This window comes from Pituophis catenifer, unplaced genomic scaffold, assembly GCF_029215685.1.
Source record: "Pituophis catenifer annectens isolate HBS135680 unplaced genomic scaffold, rPitCat1.0.hap2 SCAF_12, whole genome shotgun sequence".
Taxonomy (NCBI): Eukaryota; Metazoa; Chordata; class Lepidosauria; order Squamata; family Colubridae; genus Pituophis; species Pituophis catenifer.
Window position 1 is genome coordinate 12135484 of NW_027256892.1, and position 17787 is coordinate 12153270.

The 17787-nt window shown below is 43.7% G+C and overlaps 1 protein-coding gene across 1 annotated transcript in view; it reads right to left on the reverse strand.

Moving 5' to 3' along the window:
• Positions 1–759: 759 nt before the first annotated feature.
• The window catches only part of SLC37A2 (solute carrier family 37 member 2), a 37486-nt gene continuing 20458 nt past the window's right edge, over positions 760–17787 (reverse strand). Inside the window, 13 exon segments of the mRNA XM_070952273.1 lie at positions 760–778; positions 4537–4601; positions 4897–4994; positions 6756–6834; positions 7848–7921; positions 8143–8191; positions 8584–8669; positions 9225–9287; positions 12366–12456; positions 13507–13674; positions 14330–14367; positions 16019–16185; positions 17167–17243. Coding sequence (XP_070808374.1) covers positions 760–778; positions 4537–4601; positions 4897–4994; positions 6756–6834; positions 7848–7921; positions 8143–8191; positions 8584–8669; positions 9225–9287; positions 12366–12456; positions 13507–13674; positions 14330–14367; positions 16019–16185; positions 17167–17243 — 1074 coding nt within the window.

The following is a 17787-nucleotide window of genomic DNA, read 5'->3' on the forward strand; positions in this document are numbered from 1 at the left end:
GCATCTGGCAACTGATAGAAAAACAAATGTCTGGGGACTTCAACTGGATCCCAAATATGCTTTCTTTTTCTCTTATTGTATTTTTTCACCTGCTTTCTACCGTCAATCATTTTAAAAAACCGAAAGTGAAGTCAGTGATTGACCTGGCTAGCTTTTTTGTAGGAGAGTTTTGTCTCTGGAGCACATTGGAGTGTCATTAATTCATCCCACATGCGTGGGTGGAGGGCAACATACCAACCCCCTTGGCAATGCTGTTTCTTCTTGCCTCGGTGGACTCCTATGGCCAGGCAGACCACATCAGAATTCTTTAAAGCTGCAACACACAAGAGGATACAATTAGAAACCTCATCAGCTCAGATGGTATGTGAGAAAGACCTTGGGAGAACCTCTTAGGATCCCAACCAAGGCCAAACAGTGCCACTCACACATCCTATTCAAGAGTCACACCTGCATTTTAGGCTTAGCATTCAAAAGGCAGGCAAAGAAGATATCAGAAGCTTGAAGTTCAGTTCTTCCTTTATCAAGAAAAGATTGCAGAAAGCTCAAGAACTCTAATCATTGTGCAAGGCTCTTTCTCAGATCTTTTGATTTTTCTCCACCACCAGATACTTAGGAAAAAAGATTCCAAGAAGGTGTAGAGAAGGTCAAGAACATCTTTAATGATTGGAACCAAAGACACCAAAAGCCAAGAGACCTATCAAGGTACACCAGGGGCATGAAACAGACTTACCGAGATTTATGGCCCCAGAGCATAACTGTTCAAAAAATGGTGATTGACCTGCAAATATAATTAACATAAAATAGACCCACGTATCTTGGAGCAAGATGGATAAGTGTATGCAGAAGATATTCAGCAGGGTTTTTTGCTTGTAAAGTAGTGGTTCTCAATACTTGTGCCAACTGTTTCCAGCAAAGGGCAACTCCCATTGATCCTTGTCTCTCCCGGGCACATTCACCCAAGCAACATCTCATAGGAACTTGCCTGTTTGCCAGAGATCTTGAGCACCACCTGTTGGCTTTCTTAGGCAAGAGACCCTCAGAGACAGGGTCTTTCTTTTGGTGGTGCCTTGCTTGTGGATTAATTTAAAACCTTCTCAAAACTTAAAACTACCCTTTAAATCAGGGCATAACTTATTAAACAGGCCCTGCTTAGTTAAGTAATGGCCTGATTTAAGGAGTAGCTTTAAATCAGGTGCTCTTAGACTGAGGACAAAAATCAGTTGAAAAAAGACGGAAGGACAACATGCCATCTCTGTTTCTAATAACAGACTCAGGGAACGAGTGCTGACAGAAGTGTGATGGGAACTGCAATGTGTTGTTTTTTTTAACCAGGCAGTATAAAAATATAAGAAAGAAATAAACATGGGCCAAAGCAAGGTCACTGATGAGTAAGAAGGAATGATCCTGGTTTTGGAAAAGTCTCCTTTTCCCTTTCTTCATTTTTTCCCCTTTACAAGGAACTTGCAATCCACCTCCGGATCAGGGGTGGGTTTATTTATTTATTTGTTTATTTACTTATTGGTTTGATTTATATGCCGCCCTTCTCCGGAGACTCAGGGTGGCTTACAATGCGTTAAGCAATAGCCTTCATACTTTTGTATATACCTGCTTAGTAGGGCTTTCGCCCCCCCCCAAGCGATCTTCTTTTTATACAAAGTCAGCTTATTGCCCCCACAATCCGGGTCCTCATTTTACCTACCTTGGAAGGATGGAAGGCTGAGTCAACCTTGAGCCTGGTGAGATTTGAACTTGCAGTAATTGCAGGCAGCTGGCAGCTAAGTGCTACTTAACAGCACTTTAGTCCACTGCGCCATCAAGGCTCCTTGGTGGCGCAGGTTTCACTTACCTTTGCTACCAGTTCACTCGTGCATGTGCGCTCGCTTTGCTCAGGTGCGCGCCACATCTGTGCATGTGCAGAAACTTCTACGCATGCGCAGTTCGTATTTGATGACGTCCGGGCAGGTGGGCGGAGCCTCTGCCACCGCTGCTACTGGTTCACTCGAACCGGGGCGAACTGGTAGCAACCCAGCACTGCTCTGGGTCTCCAAATATGCCTGGTAATCAGTGGTGGGTTGCCCCCGGTTCAGACCGGTTCACAAGAACTGGTAGTAAAACCGGTGGGCGGCTCCGACCACCGACCCCAACATCATCAGGAAGCTTCTGTGCATGTGCAGAAGCACACACGAGCAAAGCAAGCGCACGCACACGGCCCCATTGCAAACCGGTAGTAAAGGTAAGTAGAATCCACCCCTGCTGGTAACCACAGATTATTAAGGAAAAATAGGGAACACGACTAGAATGGAAAACACTTGGTGGTCTGGTTTGAACCCTGAATGTTAACAAGATTAGGAGATCAGGATATAGAGCCTCAGATACACCTAGTAAGATGTGGAAGGCTTTTGAAGTTCCTTAGTGTTCATTAGATGGAAAAATAGTATGAAAAGCAAAGGCCAAGCAAGAATGGAATATATATAGTACATGATTGGGAAGTTTGATAATTAAGTTGGCCATGTATAAATATCTAATCCAACTAGGACACTGTCTTCCATAAAGATGGTCCATGCCTTTCTTGGGAGGATCAAAATTGAGAACCAGTGTTTTAAATTACTCAATGTATTCATTCTCAATTGTGCACCTAGACAATAAACAATCAACATTCTTTATTAGGTGACAAATTTGTTAGCACACAAAGCCTAATCGTGGAACACTGATGATTGTTCAGACAAAGTCAAGTCTGCAGTAATGCTAATTATTTCCCAAGATGTCTTGTGTGAAGTTTCCTCAAGTTGAAATTCATTGAATTCATTAATTTATTTCTGGGTGAACTAATTAAGGGTTTCTAGTAAAAAAGGAGACCACCCTCTCAGAATAGGCATGGTTTAGAGTACGCTTCCCCAAATTCTTGCCTCCCAACCACTGGACTTTTAACATTCATCCCCAAACTGTTTAGAATTTAAGGAAAATGAAGCCGTTGAGCAACAAGCTTGGAGTGATAGGTTTAGCAAAACAAACAACCTGAAAATTGAGACCTACTCAAGTGAGTTCTATGCTGAATTCAACATGTTCAAGCTTGTGTTGAAAATACAGTAGTACATCTGACATCACTGCATTGTGCGTGTGTGTGTGAATCTACTATCAAACATGCATCTTATTTCAAAGTTGGCCATGGCTTTCTCTGAATGCTGCTTTATAATGGGCCAAATTCTTTCCTCATTTAGTTCAGCACTCCAAAGGCCAGAACTTCTCAAATCTCCCTGCCATTTTAGCGCGTCATTTGTAATTTTAAAAATATAAATAGGCCACCAGAAGCATATTTTGCTCACAGAACTTCCACAGCTGCACTGAACTCAGAGAGGCCACAAAATAGAAGGAAAATTAATGCAGCAAGGAATCATATACTTGAAATTTGCAGATTTTTTTCTCCATTAAGTAGGAAGAGAGAAATAGTGAATATATTCACACAAGTTATTTCGTATCCAATATTATTGATGAATTAATGTCAGACAAAAGCTATAATAACATATGGCAGTGATTGCTAACCTTTTCTGGACCAAATGCCCAAAGCGTGCACACGTGCGCCCAACCCCTCAAAATGCAATGAGCACGTGGCCCCGTGCATGCACCCCTGCGCATGCATGCGCCCCCATGCATGCGCCCCACCCCCCATGCACGCGCGGCAGAGACCTGAAGACCAGCTGGCCAGTGGGAGGCGCGCGCGCATGCACGGTGGAACTCAACTGGGGCCATGGCTCGCGTGCCCACAGAGAGGGCACTGCATGCCACCTCTGGCACACATGCCAAAGGTTCACCATCACGGACATATGGTATAGGTTAAGGCAGGTATCAGCAACCTGCAGCTCCGGAGCCACATGCGGCTCTTTGGGCCCTCTGCTGTGGATCCCTGTCGGGTGATCCCACCACTGGCTGGCCCTGCCCCTTGTCATCCCCTCCCAGTCACTCCTCGCCTGGCCTGAGAAGGTAAGGGCGATGGCGGGTGGTGGAGAAGTGGCCAGGGCAGAGACAGAGAGATACAGAGAAAGGGGGAGAGAGAGACAGAGAGAGATACAGAGAGAGAGGTGGGGAGAGCGGGAGAGAGGGGGGGGAGGGAGAGAGAGATGTCAGAAGGATTTTGTGGTTCCCGGTGTTTTTTAACAACCCGGTTCTCTGCACTAATGACTGGCTAGTTAGGCGTGACTGGGGGGAGGGGTGTCATGTGACTGGTGGAAGTGAGTGATGTTGAGTTGGCCACGCCCACCCAGGTTTTGTGGCTCCTGGTGTTTTCTGTGGGAAACGGGTCCAATGGCTCTTTTGAGTGTTTAAGGTTGCAGACCCCTGGGTTAAGGGGTTATTACAGGTTTGGAGAGGAGGATTTTTGTTTATTTCATGGCTAGAGGGTTAGGATTAGGTGTTTATGAATTCAGAAAGCAAAATGAGATTCCTAATGTTGAAAATCTAGGGAATTTTGTACTGGAACTTTTCCAAAAGATTGGAACACGGGTTATCAACATCTGGAATATGGCTTTTTCAAACACTTACCCTCTTTTTCTTGTATAGCAGCCACACCATTCTCGAATTTCTTTGAATACCACTCGTGAAAGGAGCTGAAAGCAGAAGACATACTCAAAATTACTTTTTCCATTAATTTTGTAGGTCTGAGCAAAAGTTTACAATGGATTACATTTATCTGGTTCATTTTAATACAAACATAATGCATTCATGCTCCTCCAACCCAACTGTCTTCTATTAATAGCTTCTTTCCAAATTCATGATGCAGGTCCCCAATTTTTTTTTAAAAGTGCAATTGAAAGAAGAATTCACCTTCTGCCATTCACATTTAATTAAACAAATTTAATTGACTGCTAAGTATGAGCAGAAAATTCCTGAAAAGGTACTTACCAGACACGCCAACATATCAGCTGAAATCAACATGTAGAAGACATTATCCCAACCAGAGCTGGAGATCAAACCTGCTAACAAAGGTCCAAGGGCAGCACCTGAAAATGGAAATCACACAAAAGATCAACAACCGAGGAGCCCAACAAAAGTCCAGCTCATGTCATGTAGATGGTCCACAAATTCCAGGATAGTAGTTTGCTTAGTAACTGTCCTCAAGGAGGGCAAGAAGGAGAAACGAGGTAACAAGCATGTGGTTACAGACCATAACATAAAGTCAGGGGTGGGTTCTAAATTTTTTTACTACCGGTTCTGTGGGCGTGGCTTATTTTGTGGGTGTGGCTTGGAGGTCATGTGACTAGGTGGGCATGGCTAGCTGGTCAGAGTCATTTCTGGAAGGTCCTCGCACTTACGACCAGTCCTCGCACTTACAACCTGACTCATTTGTTTGCTTTTAACACTGATCAGCTGTAGGACGGCCCTTTGAAGCCCCGCGGCAAGAGTTTAAACAGTTTTTTTCCCTCTAGTCATCAGCTGGTACTCAGGGGGCAGCAATAGATTGGGGATGGGACCAAATAAAAGGTAGGAATAACGTGGGGGGGTGGGAGAGCGGGGGGGGAGAGAACTAGTTCAGTGACGTCATATCGTCACCGCTACCGGCTCGGCCGAACCGGACCGAACCAGGAGGAACCCACCACTGCATAAAGTGCCAGGTGGGAACAAGGTCCTTAGCTAGAATTGTGAAGGAAATGATGGGCAATAAAATGTTTTTTCTGGTGAGAGCAGTCAATCAGGGCAACCTGGTCTACCCAAATATGTGATGGAGCCAGTGGTGAAATCCTCCGTGGATTGCCACCGGTTCGCTGCCCGTGCATGCGTGGTGCATGCCAAATACACGCTGTGCGCATGCATGCCAAACTCACACTTCGTGCAGAAAAAGGAGGCTTGGGAAAGGTAAGTAGAACAGCGAGGAGGGGAACAGCTGTGCTGCACGATTTAGCTTCGCTAGAAAGCAGGATATCTTTCTACAACCGCGTGGCACAGCTGATCGTTGGAAATACCGTTTCACTTGAACTGGTAGCTTTTTTTTACTACCAGTTCACCCAAACCGGTATGAACCAGTAGCATTTCACCCCTGGAAGGAGCATACTGCTCCCGCTTTCGCCTCTTAGCCCCAATCCAGGATCCTTCACAGGCAGTCACTTTCACAACAAACTATTTTTCTGTTGAATGTATATTCTACCAACAATTTTTATTTATTTATATTTTACAGACTCCCTTTATTTCTTTGTCACTAAAATATAAATTCAACACAATGGACAGCAAAATGCTTTTGGGAATCTTCTGGGTGGTATCCAAACATGAGAGCCATTTTTAATGCAGAGAATTACTTGATAGCTTCACCTAGACAAGATAATGTGTTCAAAACGTTCTTTCAGATGCAGACACAACGGCAAGAAAGGGTGCAAGTCTGCGTGTCAACATACATCCCTGCATGTGCAGCTGTTTGAATGTTTCTGGGACCAGACAATGCAGACTTTGTGCCAGCCATTCATAAGAACGGATTTAGACTCAAAATGGATCATATTGTATTAGCAAGGTACTGGTAGTCCTTGACTTACAACCGATTGCTTAATGACTGTTATGGACAGCCCCAAAGCTATTTATGATCCAGTTTTGATGTTCTGTGAATTTGAGTCGTAATTCAAGGACTACTTGTATGAAGAAAAGACTCTTGGAAAGGGTTACTATCCATTTTTCATTGTTATGAAAAAACCCTCAATTTTACTGAGATCTTTACTAAGCCCAACCATTCTTAAAATGCAATCAAGGATTAAATTGGCAACCATCTGGCTACTTACCTACAGATCCTGTTCCATCAATGATGGCTGTGACTGTGGAGAGAGCTTTTGCGTTTCCCTGAAGACTTTCATGAGTACCCTGGAGTGGACAATAATAATAATAATGAATAAACCAATGCAAAGGAAAACTTGAACAGTGCTTGAACAGATTATGATGAGTGCGGTACGTGTGCAATTTCACAGAGCTCAAAAATACCTTACATTTTATCTTCCTGATTTGTCCATGGGTATAAAACAGCTTTAGTTTACTCTTCAGGACTGGCAAAGAAATGCCTTCTGAATCCTATATGAAGGACTCAGGGTGCGAAAAGTTTGCTAAGGCTGATAATTTCTTTGCTACATAGTGTAAATTCTTTGCTTTTCTGTGTTGTCTTCTACAGCTTCTACTGACAATTGCAATTCTTGTTGCAATAAAGATCAGCTAGATATTTATCAGTTTCAGCCAAAAAGAGGAGTAAAGATTTTTTTTTTTACATGAACAGTTACTATGGAGAAGGGTTGGCCCATGGGAGAATCAGAAAACCTTTCCAGAATATCTGCTGGATAAATAGAATTGCTTTGAATCATCTCTCTTCCAAGTTTCAAATTCCTTCCAAGTTTCAACTTCTTTGGGTTGCTTTAAGCCAAGAATTTCCGTTCTCCTGAGATTCACTGATCCAAGGTGTCGTGTTTATACTGGGTGGAAAGAAATGTCTTAGCTGTGCCCAAATAAATGAACCACCGTGCTATGCACGTAAAATCTTATTCCAATGAGTCTGTTCAAGCCCAGAAATTTTAAAGCAGAGGAAAATGCAAGGTATTTATGCATAGCGATGTATATCAGGAGTCAGGGTGTTTGACATTTGATGCCAAATGAGGGATGAACTACACATTACACGTATGTGAAGTTTGGCTACCATTTTAATTCACTAAATTACAGTTGTGCAAAATATTGCCTCCCCCCTGGGGAAACTGAAATAAAAATCCACCAATGCACACATGCAGGGCTGCAAAACTGCACTTGAGTGAATTAGAAGTTGCATGTTGTCAGTGTTGACTCAGATGGCAAGCTAAAAAGTAGTAGGAGTGAATAAAGAACAAGTTCATCCTTACCAAATCAGCTGAGACAGCAGTTGTAATGAGAGCATAGGGTCCATTGACAAGGCCACCACAGATAATGAGCATTGCTAAAGAAAAAACATAAAAGAAAGTAGAGGAATGTCAGCTCTACAACCTAACCAGGTTTTTTTTCCAGCTAAGGACACATAGTCCTTGGTTTATGAACAAAAAGGCTGTCTGGATCAAACAATAAATATTGCTCTCCAGGTCAATGTAATGTGAGAATCAGTCCAGATTTTCTTTTGGGAAGTTAACATGCAAAAATCTCCAGAAAGTAATGCATTCTTACCTATGGATGTACCTAGTCCATTTTGGCCAACGTAGTTGTACAAAAAGAGCTGGAACCAAAAGCAAAGCAACAAGTAAGAATTCATCCATAAAGAAAAATGCACCAGCAACTTGGAACACAGCGTCTGTCTCAAACGGGTGGTGGGAACAGACCCTTTTTATATTTCCAGTTATTTTTGATAATACCATCTTCACAAAATATCTGGGACTCTTCAAACTTTCCATGAATTTCAGGCAGCATGGCTAAAAGCAAGCAATTGTGGGAACAAATCAGGTTGCAGTATATAAAAACTGCTAGTGAAATGTTTATTTAATTCAACACTGGCTTTTCCATCAATGATCAACCAGAATACTATATGAAGCTAACAATCTGCTTACATAGTTACTCCTCCCAAAATGATACAGAAACCCATGAACCTGAAGGTAATATGGGAATACTCACCATGGGAGCTGCCAGGATAAGCATTGCACAGCAAGTGGTGGCCCTGCCACCAGTGTAGTCTGAGATGAGACCGGCCACGATGCCCCCTGTAGGACAAAAAGGTATGGTTTCACAGTAGAAGATGCCAAACCTAAGAGCTGGGAGAAAGGCAGGTGCTGATCCTATACTAAAGTCCAGAATTTTGTTTTACAAGGCAGAACTGAGCTCCCAGGCCACTTACACAAAAACTCATTCCAGCTTTTCCTCCTTCCAGCTACTTTCCACTAGAGCTGCAACAGCTGCCCGCAGAAATGGAGCAGCAGCAGAAACACAAGAAAAGTGTAATTGCTGGCTGACATCTAGTGTTCACCCAGATTTTTCCAGCCGAGATTGATGGCCCTACTTTCATTTCAGCAATCTAAATTTAAATGCAGGGAAGGAGTTTGATGATTGTTACTTTGGAGTCAAACAAATGCTTCATGATCTACAAATCACTGAAGAAGCCACCCAAAGGTTGCAAATTCTTTAGGTGGAATTTGCACCCAAATGCTTCCTACCCATGCTTGCTCTAGACTGTCAACTCTCAGCACCAACGTCATCCCCTTTCCTAGACTCTGATGCAGAAATGGAAAGAAAACTCCAAGGAAATCAATCCAACATACCAATAATGCCACCAACATCAAACAGAGTTGACATATCTCCAGCTTCTTTTGCACTTAAGCGAGCTGCAACAACAGAAAGGAAGAGGAGTAAACCTGAATGAATGGCGGTCAACAGCCAATGGCAGACAGCATGCTTTATTGGGCTGTGCAATATGTAGGATTCAAAGTGGGAAAGGTGTTTTGAAGTAAGTAGCCAAGTCTGACAAATGCTATTCATGCAAGCCCAACATGGTCTGAAGCAGGGGTCTCCAACCTTGGCAACTTTAAGCCTGGAGGACTTCAACTCCCAGAACTCCCCAGCCAGTTTTGCTGGCTGGGGAATTCTAGGAGTTTTTTTTTTTTTTTTTCATTTTATTAAATTTGTATACCGCCCTACTCCCAAAGGACTCAGGGTGGTGAACAGGCACGAAATAAAACACATAAATACAAAAGTTAAGACATGATTAAAACCCAATTAAATAATTTTTGCCCGAGACAATTTAAAACTCCAATAATTTAAAACGAATTAAAATTTGAGTTTAAAAATTTAAAAGAAGGGGAAAAAATTAGGCCAGGCCGGCCTGCTGGAATAGGAGTGTCTTCAAAGCACGGCGGAAAGTGCACAGAACCGGGATCCTCCGTATCTCCGGGGGGAGCTCGTTCCAGATAGTAGGTGCCCCCACAGAGAAGGCCCTCCCCCTAGGGGCCGCCAGTTGACATTGTTTGGCTGACGCACCTGGAGGAGCCCCTCTCTATGAGAGCGTACCGGCCGGTGGGAGGCTGTTTGTGGTAGTAGGTGGTCCCGTAAGTAGCCAGGTCCTAAGCCATGGAGCGCTCTAAAGGTGGTAACCAAAATCTTGAAGCGCACCTGGAAGACCACCGGGAGCCAGTGCAGCTCGCACAGGAGAGGTGTCACACAGGAGCGCCATGTTGCTCCCATAACCACCCGCGCGGCCGCACTCTGCGCCAGTTGGAGCCTCCGGGTGCTCCTCAAGGGGAGCCCCATGTAGAGAGTGTTACAATAGTCCAGGCAGGAGGTAACGAGGGCATGAGTGACTGTGTGTAGGGAGTCCCGATCCAGAAAGGGACGCAACTGGCGAATCAGGCGAACCTGATGAAAGATCCTCCCGGTCACGGCCGTCAAGTGCTCTTCTAAAGACAGCCATGAGTCCAGGAGGACGCCCAAGTTGTGAGCCCTCTCCGTGGGGGCCAGCGATTCGCCCCCAATAGTCAGCGATGGCGTCAACTGACTATATCGGGACGTCGGAAACCACAGCCACTCGGTCTTGGATGGGTTGAGCCTGAGCCTGTGCCTCCCCATCCAGATCTGCACGGCCTCCAGATACCGAGACATCACTTCAAGGGCATCGTTGGGGTGGTCTGGGGTGGAGATGTACAGCTGGGTGTCATCAGCGTACTGGTGGTACTTCACCCGAAACCACGGATGATCTCACCCAGCAGCTTTACATAAATGTTGAACAAAAGGGGTGAAAGGACCGACCCTTGTGGCACCCCACATATGAGGGGCCTCGGGGTCAACCTCTGCCCCCCTGCCAACACAGACTGCAACCGGCCAGAGAGAAAGGAGGAGAACCACCATAGTACAGTGCCTCCCACCCCTAACTCTTCCAACCGGTGCAGCATGATACCATGGTCGATGGTATCAAAACCCGCTGAGAGGTCTAACAGGACCAGGACAGAGGAGCACCCCCTATCCCGAGCCCTCCAGAGATCATCAACCAACGCGACCAATGCCGTTTCCGTGCTGTACCCGGGTCTGAAACCCGACTGGAACGGATCCAGATACGTCGTCTCATCCAGGTGCTGGGGAAGCTGTTGCGCAACCACACTCTCGACAACTTTCACCACAAAACGAAGGTTGGAGACCGGACGATGATTAACCAACATTGCCGGGTCCAGGGAAGGCTTCTTGAGGAGAGGCCTCACCACCGCCTCTTTCACGGCGGCGGGGAAGTCACCCTCACCCAATGAAGCATTTATAATCCCCTGGAGCCAGCCTCGCGTCACCTCCCGGGAAGCCAGCACTAACCAGGAAGGACACGGGTCCAATAAACAAGTGGTCGCGTTCAGTCTGCCCAGAATCCTGTCCACGTCCTCAGGGGTCACAGGATCAAACTCATCCCAGATAACATTCTCAAGACCTGCCCCAGTCCCTCCCCCTGAGACTACCCAGTTGGAGTCCAGATCTTCCCGAATCTGAGTGATTTTGTCATACAGATACTGAACAAAATCCTCGGCTCTACCCTCCAAGGGGTCCTCCCGCGCTTCCTGGTGGAGCAGGGAGCGGGTCACCCTAAACAGGGTGGCCGGGTGGTTATCTGATGACGCAATAAGAGCAGCAAAATAACTACATTTTGCTGCTTTTATCGCCACTAGGTAATTCCTAATATGGGATCTTACCAGTGTCCGGTCCGATTCAGAAAGACTGGCCCTCCAACTAGTTGAAGGTCCACCAGGCTTAAAGTTGCTAAGGTTGGAGACCCCTGGTCTGAGGAACCTTTTTCTCTTTGGATCAGCAGCACCCCATAGCTACAAGGCATTACATGCATACTTCAAATGTCCAATTTTTTTTAAAAAAACAAGATCTGCATTAACAGTATTGGGAAAACTACTGTTGATAATTTGAAGAGTCATGGCCATTCAACCTCGACAACAGTAAGCTGGATAAATCACCAACTTATTTTGATCTATTTTGTTCCAAAATAGTTGACTTGAAAATCTTTAGCACACAAGGATTCACATAGCTCCAGAGCATTACTTTTCTCATGTAATGTGTTGACCAATGTTTCATCAACCAAAGGGCACATTTAACTTGCTTATTCTGCACTCAGGGAAGGGCTGGATGCAGAATAAGCAAGGCTAAGCGATAATTGTGGCAGAGTGTGGAATTTTCCATGCTAGGAGATAGACCCTGTGGGGTTTTTTTCCTGAATTTCTTAATCTTGATTTAGAGTTGACGCAACAGCTTTCAAGGTCCTGCCATTAAATTTAGCTAGCATGCAACTGCTGAAATTTGATGTGTTGGACAGCTATGTGTCAAAACAGTCCTTGGAAATACCATAAATCAAACTTGCTCAAGTAGGTCAAAACTTCCTGGACCAGTATTATTTGGGGATCAGAAGTAGCTTGCTCCTGACTCACCAACATTCACGATGTAGAGAGGCAACCAATAGAGAAAGGTGTAGCTGACAAGTTTGGCAAACAAGAGGCAGAAGGAAAATTCGATCACTCCCTACAATGGTGAGAGAGACAGGGAAAGAGAGAGGGATTAGTCATCAGCAAATTCTCAAAATCAGGAGGCAGAAAAAGCAAGATCTAATGTTGGACAGAAGATCAATGATCTAACTTTCCTGATTTCCTGTTTCACCCTTCTTAAATGAAGCTTGTTGATTTTTGAATTTTAATTTGAGTAATAAAACATGGGGGAAAACCTAAACTAGTCTTACAGGCAATCCTTTGATTCATTTATTTTTGTTAAGAGATGCTCTAATTTAAGTCAGGACAACCACAGCGGAGAAGTGATCCAACCTTTTGCCTTCCATCACATTTAATCTTCCTTCATCTGACCTGCACGCCAGCCCAAAGAAAAACTTGCTAAGAGTGAATATCTTTTTTTTCCTTTTTACAACCTTGAAATCCCTTGCTTCAGATTGGAGTCGGGACAACAGAATGGAGCTAGCATTTACTTCCTGATGCCTATGTGGAGTTCTCAACAAATATTTTCTCTTTGCACCCTGATAGAAAACATCTATCACTGCCTAGAATTGAACTCTCAACCTTCCAAGTGGGAGGTGAGTGTTTCCACTTCTAGGCCACCATGCCGCTCACTGAGAGTGAATATCTTATTTGATTCAAAATCATTACTAGCATTGCAGCTGCTATTAGATCCACTGTACTAAAGATGCTGGCATGATCGTTTTAAATTGGTTTCCTGTTGGGAAAAATTCCAAGGAAGAAAAAAATGATTGACAGAGCTGAGGTCTGTATCTGGAGAGAAAGGCTAAGCATACCCCCTGCACTTGGTTTAGACCAAAATCAAACTATCATACATAAGTGTTGGTTGGGAAGCAAATGAAATCCCCGGTCATGACATCAGCCTGCAACTGTTTTAACTACATCATTTGCATGATGATATCATGACATACTGAACTCACTTTGATGTCATTGTGGATTCTAAGTAGGTCTAGACTGCCATCCACAAGTTGCAAGTTGGACATCCATTCTTTCAGCCTTCTCTTTGGCCAACAGTGTTTGACAGCTTACTAGTAAGGACTGCACTCACAGGTATCTTGAGGGCATCAATGAAACTGATGGCTTCTCGGTCCTCCCCAGAGTCTTTGGCATGTTCCACCATGTCAATGATGTTTTCTCGGCTGTTGGTAGAAACATTCAGGCTCCCGTCGCTGATGGAATGTCCTGCCTCCAGACCTTTCTCATCAGAACTGGTCTCCTGTATAAAAATAAACATATATATCTTCATCAGTCATAAGTCATATATATATTTTGATCATGTAACGATGGGGGGTGCATATATATATATATATATATATATATATATATATATATATATATATATATATATTCTCAGGTTTTCGCGGGTGTTTGTATGTAGGTCTTTGGTTATTCGGGTCTTCTCCCACGTAAAATTGGAAGTGTCTTGGCGACGTTTCGACGAAGTCTCATTCATCATCTTCAGGCTGGTGTTCTCGGCTTCGTGCTTCCAGGAGCAAGAAGCACGAAGCCGAGAACACCAGCCTGAAGATGACGAATGAGACTTCGTCGAAACGTCGCCAAGACACTTCCAATTTTACGTGGGAGAAGACCCGAATAACCAAAGACCTACATATATATATATATGTATATGTATACACACATGTATATGTATATATATGTATATATATGTATACATATACACATGTATATATATGTATATGTATACACACACACACACACACACACACACACACACACATACCATTGCAGCACCCCCCATGGCCATATGATCAAAATGTGGACACTTGGCAAATGGCATGTACATATGATGGTTGCAGTCATAAGGGGGTCATGTGACAAATAAAATGTACTTATTCCCAGATAAAACTTACATGGTGAAGAGGAGGGCTGCAGTCAACATCTTCTGGATCTGGAAGACATGGGAAAAAAAAGCATATTTCACTTGAAATTAATGATGTCTCCAACAGATGGTAAAGTAGGGGCTGCCAAAAGGTATAAAGGTACATATGGTAGATAAAGGAATGATAAATAATAAACAACAAATTCAGTTATGGTTCGGGTGAGGTCTCCATGAAACTGGAGAGCAAAATGGACATCACCAATGGATTTTGAGTGCATGGATATGCTCAGGAGGACGCTGACTTTTCATGCCTGTCTTATCTATGTTTCCTGGTAAAATACATGTATCAAAGTAATTTTCTGGCAAAGAATGCAGTGATGTTCTTACTTGCCACTAGGTGGTGACAGCCACTTAAATAAATGTGGTCCATGAAATAAAAAACATTAGAAGCCCTCATTCAACTGAGCTGATCTCATTAGCACATCATCAAGATATTTCTCCATGTTGATGTTATGACAGTTATGGCTTGCATGATCCAAAATGTGACAATTACTTTTCTTTAAATCTGTAGCATTTTTGTTCATTTTTTTTTTTTTTGCAATTTGAGAAACTGATTCAGCCTGACACAATGTGTTATTTACACATATTTAGATTAAATATTATTTACCTATCATTTCTCTAGCAAAAACCCTAGTTTTAGTTAGATGACATTCATTTGAACTGGATTTTTTTTTTCTCCCCTGGATCATATTAAGATATTTAGCACTGCAGATATTTCAGTTAAAAAAGTAATTTTCAGGGTCAATCTCTGCTGAAGGGGAAATTAAGGGTTTTAACCCCATTCCACATATTTTTCACTTTGGGAGCCAGGAGGAAGTCGGTTACAATACATCATCCTGGGAATCCTGATTGCTAGAATTAAAAGTTATCTTTTATTAAGAAGATGCTGGGCTGGAGGCAAGGAATATTAACATTATTCTGAACAGGCTTTGTGACAATATCACAAAGCACCCTTATGATAAAGCTTAATCCGAGCAACTGCAATATTCCCAGCGGGCACAGACATTTAAGAAAAACACAGCAGCAAATCTTTTTACCCCAGCAACAAGTCAGGCCACTGTCACTGTCCATCACCAAACCACCAAAGTAAATCTCATTTCCTATCATGCAAAATGTCTAGTTTGATGAAAAGGAAGACTAGGGGAGACATGATAGCATTGTTCCAATATCTCAGGGGCTGCCACAAAGAGGAAGGAGTCAAGCTATTCTCCAAAGCATCTGAAGGCAGGACAAGAAGCAATGGATGGAAACTAATCAAGGAGAGAAGCAACCTAGAACTAAGGAGAAATTTCCTGACAGAACAATTAATCAGTGGAACTGCTTGCCTCCAGAAGTTGTGAATGCTCCAACACTGGAAGTTTTGAAAAAGAGATTGGGCAACCATTTATCTGAAATGGTAAAGGGGTTCCTGCCTGAGCAGGGGATTGGACTAGAAGATCTCCAAGGTCCCTTCCATCTCTTCTCTTCTCTTCTCTTCTCTTCTCTTCTCTTCTCTTCTCTTCTCTTCTCTTCTCTTCTCTTCTCCTCTCCTCTCCTCTCCTCTCCTCTCCTCTCCTCTTCTCCTCCCCTCCCCTCCCCTCCTCTCCTCTCCTCTCCTCCCCTCCCCTCCTATCCTATCCTATTCTAAAAAATATCTGGTTATGTTTCAGACAAGACTTACATTCAATGAGGAACAGGAAGCAGAGAACACCCATGAAGGCTATAATGATTCCAGGTACAATGAAGGACAGTCCCCATGCCTTGGAGACCCAGATGCCAGCAATCAAGGACCCCAAGATGTTTCCGACAGATGTGTGTGAATTCCAGATGCCCATGATTAAACCTCGCCTGGCAAGAAACAAAAGACATACTGTAAATTTCTGGTTTTTTTAAAACTTAGTTCTCAGAGGCAGATGGGAACCCACACATTATGGTTCAGCACTTTGTGGGAATTCGTTTCATGAGATCTCTCTGGCAGTTTGGACCAATGCTTCAACCTACAGGTAAACTTCTCAGAATTTTTGACTGACAGCTCTCACAATCTTATACCACTGACTATGCTGGTTGGGGCTGATAACTGATGCCCCAAATATCTGGATGGCAGTAGTGGTGGGTTGCCCCTGGTTCACACCGGTTCTACAGAACCAGTAGTAAAACCGGCGGGAGGCTCCACCCACCGACCCCGATGTCATCAAAATGCTTCTGCGCTTGCGCAGAAGAGCGCCTGCATGCGTGAGCGACCCCATTGTGAACCGGTAGTAAAGGTAAGTAGAACCCACCCCTGGATGGCACATATTATTTTTTTTAAAGAAAGCAAAAAATGAATTAAATTAAGTATTGTTTAATTTGTGTTCTGGCTCCAACTCTGTCCTTATCTTGTATCCTATATCCTTTATATAACATTGAAAGGCCAAATGCAGCTCTGGGGGCTGGAAAACTGGGGCAGCCTTGCACCCCATTTGAAAGCCATGTGGTACAATGGATAACATGCAGTTCAGCTTGGATTTGAGCGATCCGGGTTCGAGTCACTTCCCAGCAATCACACTTTATCAGCTGGTTTCCAATGAACCGTGATAAAACCCCTGTCACAGAGTCACTGCAGAGATCAAAAAGGGCAGGTCTCCTTTAGGGCAGAAATCACAGGGCCAGCATGCAAAGTATAAGAAGATACCAGGAAATCAATCAAACCATTGTCCCATTTAACTGTGTAGGGTTGCATTTCCTGTCAGTGTGGGAACAAATCAAAGACTTCCTTCTAGGGATGGAGATGAAGCAACCGAGATTGGAAAGCAAACAACAATCTGCAAGGCATGAAGAAACCAAACTCACTTCCCCTTTCCAAACCAGTTGCCGACACACGTCACCACTGATGGCCAACCGGTTGTCTGAGCCAAGCCATTCAGGATCTAATAGAGGGCATGAGAGGGAAAACCAATTAACTGCTGAAGGACTTGCTTTTTACATGTATGCATTCACTCTCTCTCACATACACAGACATATACAGGTAGTGTTCAACGTACGACCACAATTCATCCCAACACTTCTGTTGCTAGGTGAGACAGCTGATCAGTGAATTTGTCCCCATTTTACAACTTCCCTTGCCACAGTTGTTAAGTGAATTACTGCAGTTATTAAGTTAGCAGCAAGATTATTAAGTGAATCTGGCTTCCCCATTGACTTTGTTCATCAGACATTTGCAAAAGGTGACCACGTGTCCACTGCAACCATCATAAATATGAGTCAGCTGCCAAGCGTCTGAATTTTGATCACATGACCATGGGGGGGGTGCAATGGTCATAAGTGTGAAAAATGGTTGTCACCTTTTTCAGTGCTGTTGTAACTTTGAATAGTCACTAACAAACTGTTGTAAGTTGAGGACTACCTATAAAGCTGATTCTAGAGAGGGAGAGTTTTTAATCTTTTACAAGGAAAAATACTCTAAATCAGGGG